Source organism: Otolemur garnettii, unplaced genomic scaffold (genome assembly GCF_000181295.1).
Source record: "Otolemur garnettii isolate 467f Iridium unplaced genomic scaffold, OtoGar3 scaffold00247, whole genome shotgun sequence".
Classification (NCBI taxonomy): domain Eukaryota; kingdom Metazoa; phylum Chordata; class Mammalia; order Primates; family Galagidae; genus Otolemur; species Otolemur garnettii.
The window spans coordinates 180,371-186,682 of record NW_003852642.1 but is presented as its reverse complement, the minus strand read 5'-3'; the positions used below and the strand labels follow the sequence as shown (position 1 = coordinate 186,682).

The window sequence follows — 6,312 nt, the reverse complement described above, 5'->3', positions numbered from 1 at the left end:
AAAAAAAAAAAAAAAGGCTTGAGTTCTGACCCTGGATCTTTGCTAACTGCTCACTGCTAAACTCTGCCTCCCAGCTTAGCCTGAATTGTACAAAGCAGACCCAGTCAGCTCGCCTTATGAGAGACTAAAACAAAATGCACAAAAGGTGTTGAAGGAAAAATGAGAGGAGGACATTCTTATCAAATGTGTGACTGACTAAAACACACACGGGTTTTAACAGTAGAAGGCCATTAATAATAAGAGAGTTCTTTGGGGAAATCTGAGATGGCTTTGCCATATCTAAAGTGGGTACTCTGTGCATAGGTAGAGATGGACAGTTGAGGTTATAGCAGAGGACAGGTCATTCAGCCTCTCAGAGATATGGAATATTCAAGAAGTGAGATGGCTAGGTGCATTTACAAGGCACAGAAAATGTCAGGTGTGGTGGGAGTGTGGGTGTACAGAAGCACTGTGGGGATAAGCAGAAGGTGAGTGCGGGTATCGCATTGTGGACTTTGAAAGCTGCAGTGAGCAACTCAGCCATTGGATTTGGAAACCAGAGTAATCATTTTATTATATAGATGAATCATCATGCTATTAAAATGCCCACTCTTCATTTTCAAGTTCTAGAAAGGAGGTGAAAATAAGGAGAAGATAACAAGAATGGAAGAGGGAACATCTAACTAAACTTTGGTCTTTCTTTCTGTTTAAAGACATAGAAAGGCCAGGCAAGGTGGGTCATACCTGTAATCCTATCACTCTGGGAGGCCTAGGTGATGAATGACCTGAGCTAAAGAATTTGAGACCAGCCTGAGCAAGAGTGAAACCCCTGATTCGGAAGGAAGGAAGGGAGGGAGGGAGGGAAAGAGGGAGAGAGGGAGAGGGGGAGAGAGAGAGAGAGAGAAAGAGAAAGAAAGCAAGCTATTCAGGCATTGTGATAGGCACTTGTAGTTCCAGCTACTTGAGAGGCTAAGAAGAAAATCACAAGAGCCCAAGAGTTTGAGGTTGCTGTGAGCTATGATGACACCATGGCACTCTACCCAGGATGATAGAGCAAGACTCTGTCTCCAAAGGAAAAAAAAAAGACGTACAATAGCCATCTTAACAAAGGTCCATAAGAGTCCACTTAAAGGAATCTCGGATTGGCCATTTGTAATAATGGCATTTAGAAACTTCAGTCTGGATTTTGGTATGTACGAGCTAATGAAAAATGAAAATTCTCTTAGGTCTCTCCCAAAGTGAGATAGTGACATATTTTTCTTCCAATAAGTTATGCAAGATATTTTACTTATAATTTGATGAGTACTAAATATTGTGCAAAATGAATTATGTTCTATGTCTTGGGAATACAAAAATGATCCTGTTAAACGTGAGCAAAGATGTTTAATTTTTCTATTCCCACATTTTCCTTCTGATCCAGGAATCCTGTGTGTGATGCTCACAGCCACCACAGGGAGCAGATGTGTCCTACTGAGCTTCTAAGTGCAGAGAAGCCAAAAGCAGACTGGCTCAGTGGACTCCAACATCTCACAGGAGGTAGGCTCTTCCTGACATAAGCTCAAATCCAGTTGTACTGAATTTAGTTTTTAGAAAAGCCTACATTCCATTAAACCAGCTCTGAGTGATTTTTGTTTTGTGTGATGAGTAAATCTTAATAAAAGCTGCTTTCATATTTTATGCCTCCAAATTTTATACTTTGCCTATGAAGAAAAGTTCATAACCTGGTCTTCATGGCCTTTAGCTAGGAGGACAACCTACTTTTTCAAACATTACTATGACTGTGGAGTCTAACTAGAGGTTTTGTACTGATCTTCCATTTGCCTTTTCCCTCTGATTTCTACTAAAACTTTGTTCCATTTCTCTCATTCTAAACGCCTTTACTTTTCAGATTTTCTTATCTCTGGATCCCAACTTTTTTTTAACAAGGAAGGCTTATTTTATTTCTCTTTTCTTCTCATCATATAATCTTTCTTCTTACCATATAATCAAGATTTAATGCACTTTTCATTCATTTTATTTTTTGTATTTGTTAAAAATATTAAGCACTGTCATTCCTAGCTTTTGGTTACAAATAAATAAATAAATAGCTAGTATTATCCACAGTGCTGATATAATTTCCGCCACTCAACAAAGAAACTTAATGTTTTCAAACAGTTGTGCAGCTATGTTACGGGTAATTAAATAATTTAAAGTGACCTTTTTGAAACATGGAAAGTTCCTTTTGGAAAATCAGTACTAATAATCATGATAAAAGTAACTACAATTGTACACAGTACATGGCCTCATCTTCTATATGTACTTGGTATATACTAAATTATCTAACCTTTGTAGCAAAGATAGATTATTATTTATGTTTTACATGTGAAGATCAAGAGACCTGTTAAATGTCAGACCACTACTGGGCAAGGCAGAGGGGTTGAGTCCATGCGTGTGGCTCACACTCTGCTCTGATTGCTATGAGACACCAGCAAACCTCTCCACTTCAGATTTAATGTTTGCATTTCTGAGAACCTGGTCGAAAACCTGACTCTCTTTAATTAAAGCTATGATTTATGTAATTTTGGATTCTTCACTGACCAATCTATATTTCAGGGACTTTTTTTAAAATATCATTTCTTTTTCTTATACATATGTATATTAGGTTTCCACTTTTGCCTTTACAGAATTAAAAAGGGTGAATTTAATGACAATAACAATGTTTAACATAAGGACGGAGAACAAAAACTTCATAAAGAACAAATGAAGATAAATACATTCAGAAAAGAAATCAGATGATTGCTGCAATGAAATATTAAGCAATAATAATAGTAATAATGCAAAGAAAGTAACATTCACATTGTCAGATAAGAGTATGTCTATTATAGAATACTTTGATCAGTTAACTTCTTCTTATTTTGTTTTTTCCAAAACAACATCTTTTCTCTAAAGATAGTTTCCAGTCATCTAACACCAATCACATGGTCCCTTATGTAATTAATCATTTTATCTGATATTTTCTTAAAATTCATGGAAGTTGTTACAAAAGGGAACATTTTTCCTATTTCTCACAACAATTTTTATTCAACAGTCTTAATTCATCAATGAATAATTTTAATTTCAGGCAATTCGGATTCAATATTTAAGTGAAAGATGATTATGAAATTACAGAAAAGTAGAAAATATTATAATTTTTTAATATTTTGAAGCAATATACTAAATACTAAATTAAGATGGGAAAATTGACAGATTGAAGTATGTAAAAAGGTAAAAGGTGCCTGAAAAAGAGAAATAAGAAGAAGAAGCAAAATCGTAATTCTGAATTAAGAAACATAATTATTATTTTTCTAGATTAACATCCATTTTACTAAAATATCAAGATTGCAAAAGATGGGCTCAAAAATTTTTTTAAATGATCAGAAGGACAATATTTTCAAAAAATATATGAAAATGTAACATTTGGTTGATAAAGTTTGTGTGAATAAAATATATATTTATCCCTATTACTCTAGTAAGGTAATAAGATAATGTCAAGATAATTTTTTTGCATGTGCCTCAAATTTTCTGAATAATCATTAATACTGAAACACTGGCCATTCTTACTTGTACATTTTTCAAAAGGACATAGAGATACACACATATGCAAATATACTTACAAATGTTTTGGGAAGTACATACAAAAATTTATTTTTAGGATTAAGTTTATATATTCAAATAATTTGAAGAGAAATTTTAATGTTTACTCTCACATTTTTCTGTTTATTTTAAATATAGCATCATGATCATAAATTATCCTATGATAAATATATAAAAATAAGTATCAATTTGTTTCGTACAAAGTAATTTTGAATAATTAATAACACCGATAATATTTAGGATTTGGATAACAATATCACACCTGAGAAATTTTTATAAAGTTGTTTGCAGAACTGTCATTTGCAAGAGTGAAGAGTGGAAGCAACATAGCTGTCTCAATGGACAATTATAAGAATTTACATATTATTACACCATGAAATTGGTCACCTGCAAAGAGTATAACAAGAGAATAATTAATCTAACAATTTTGTCAACATCTGAAAACAAAATGGTATTATATGATTACTTCAATCATATAAACTATATATGTGATTAGGTAGGACTTGAAATGGAAACATTATTATATGTTGAGATTATGGAATTTCTTTCAAATAATGTTTGTAGAAAAAATTTCTAGGGAATTAAGGATGTGTATGTCACAACGTACATATATGACTGAGAAAACATGCTACTTATGTCCCAATCATGTTAGAAATTTTATATCAGGTCAAATTCATACACAGAGAAACTCAATATTTTATTAGAATAAGTTTAAAAGTACAGTAAAGAGGGTGAAGAGTAGTTTCTTTCAATTATGCCAACCTCAAGATATTATCCAGATATCTGTTATATCATGACCATCCATGAGCTGCCATCTTGAACACAAGAGACATTAAGTGAGTTTGTCAAAATTCTTTGTAAAGCACATTTCATCCAGGCAGAATCAAGTTGTTGAGGAAATGCTACTCTAGATATCTAGGCTTAAGTCTGCCTCACTGGAGATATCGCCCTACATTGACAGACCCTCAAACACCAGTAAAAGCTGGAAAATTCAAATTTTAGGGTCAGGCCTAATGGACCCAAGCATGAGTGTCCTGAACTGAGATTTTCTTTAAGAGGTATTCCCTAACAATACTGATGCTTAATTATATTGCAATGTTTTTTTCAGATTGCAAAGCACAGAAATAAGATGCATATACAAGAAATATGTGTATATGTGGATATGTGTGGGTATAAAATCTTTAATTCTTCTAAAAATTCAGAATAAGTCAGAGCACATTTTGTACATATAAAGGCTAAGTTTCAAAGCAGTTGAGTCACTAAAGAACAAGTTCTATAGTTCTCAATCTAAGTGGAAGTCAACATTTTTGAAGGACAGTTATTTTTTACTTCCCAAATGCAAAAGTTTTTGCCCAATCTCAAGCTTGACTTTCTGAATTAACAGGTAAATCTTGGAGATGCCAGGACACTTGCAGATTTACAAAGATTCATAGGGATCCAGGTTCCCCGGAAAGGCAGGTAATAGGCAGGAAAGGGAACCCAAGAATTAGAGGTCAGCCCATTGATGTCACCAAATTGTCATTTCTTTCCTTCTCTCTGCAGATTTTCAACTGCATTCTACCTACAGATGCTAGTGTGGTGATGAATAACAGTGTGACTAAATTCATTCTGTTTGGATTGACACAGGATGCTGGAAAGCAGAAAGCAGTATTTGGGATTTTCTTGATTCTTTACCTTGCAACTCTGTTTGGGAACTCTCTCATCATGGTGACTATTAAAACAAGCCAGACCCTTGGAAGTCCCATGTACTTTTTCCTGTTCTACCTATCTTTTGCTGATGCTTGCATTTCCACAACGACAGCCCCCAAGTTGATTGTGGATGCCCTTTCTGGAAAGAAGATCATTTCCTACAATGAGTGCATGACTCAGGTCTTTGCAGCCCATTTCTTTGGATGCATGGAGATCTTTGTGCTCATCTTCATGGCCTTTGATCGCTATGTAGCCATTTGTAAGCCCCTGAGATACACAACCATCATGAGCCACCATGTCTGTGGTATATTAGTGATTTTGGCCTGGATAGGGTCTTGCATTCATTCTTCAGCACAGATTTTCCTGGCTTTGAGATTGCCTTTCTGTGGCCCAAACATAATTGATCACTATTTCTGTGACTTGCAGCCCTTGTTGAAACTTGCCTGCATGGACACTTATGTGATAAATTTGCTGATTGTGTCCAATAGTGGGGCCATCTGCATGCTGAGTTTCATAATTCTGTTTCTCTCCTATATTGTCATCTTATACTCTCTAAGAAACCACAGTGCTGAAGGAAGACGAAAAGCACTTTCTACATGCACTTCCCACTTTATCGTGGTTGTCATGTTTTTTGGTCCATGTATATTTATATACACACGCCCACCAACAACTTTTCCAATAGACAAGATGGTGGCTGTGTTTTATACCATTGGGACACCCTTACTCAACCCTCTGATTTATACACTGAGGAATACAGAAGTGAAAAATGCCATGAGAAAATTATGGTATAGAAAAATGTGACATCAGTTGATAAGTAATATAGAAGGATTCGAATGTGTATTTCCTTAACTGTTTCATTTCATTGCATGTACTGAAAAGAGGAAAGATTCTTGTCAGAAAATAAACAATCAAGACACACATGCAGATATACTGTGTATGTGTGCACGTGTCTATTTATTTGTGTGAATACATAAATACATATATGTAAATATACCTTATTCTGAGAAGATTTTATTAGATTGTGAAGGTTTA

The 6,312-nt window shown here is 34.6% G+C and overlaps 1 protein-coding gene across 1 annotated transcript; it reads left to right on the top strand.

The window, feature by feature from the left end:
- The first annotated feature begins 381 nt into the window (after positions 1 to 381).
- Positions 382 to 6,081, top strand: LOC100956449 (olfactory receptor 4C11-like). The gene is made up of 4 exons (XM_003802416.2): positions 382 to 467; positions 1,400 to 1,515; positions 4,976 to 5,049; positions 5,134 to 6,081. Exons 1-4 carry the CDS (start codon positions 382 to 384, stop codon positions 6,079 to 6,081), a joined length of 1,224 nt encoding a protein of 407 aa, XP_003802464.2.
- The last annotated feature ends 231 nt before the right edge of the window (positions 6,082 to 6,312 follow it).

Excerpts from the sequence above, each read along its gene's own strand:
- LOC100956449 (XM_003802416.2), top strand. The coding sequence starts at position 382 with ATGGCTAGGTGCATTTACAAGGCACAGAAAATGTCAGGTGTGGTGGGA. Across the intron at positions 468-1,399 it reads ACTGTGGGGATAAGCAGAAG|GAATCCTGTGTGTGATGCTC; the intron begins GTGAGTGCGGGT and ends CTTCTGATCCAG. Across the intron at positions 5,050-5,133 it reads CAGGTTCCCCGGAAAGGCAG|ATTTTCAACTGCATTCTACC; the intron begins GTAATAGGCAGG and ends TTCTCTCTGCAG.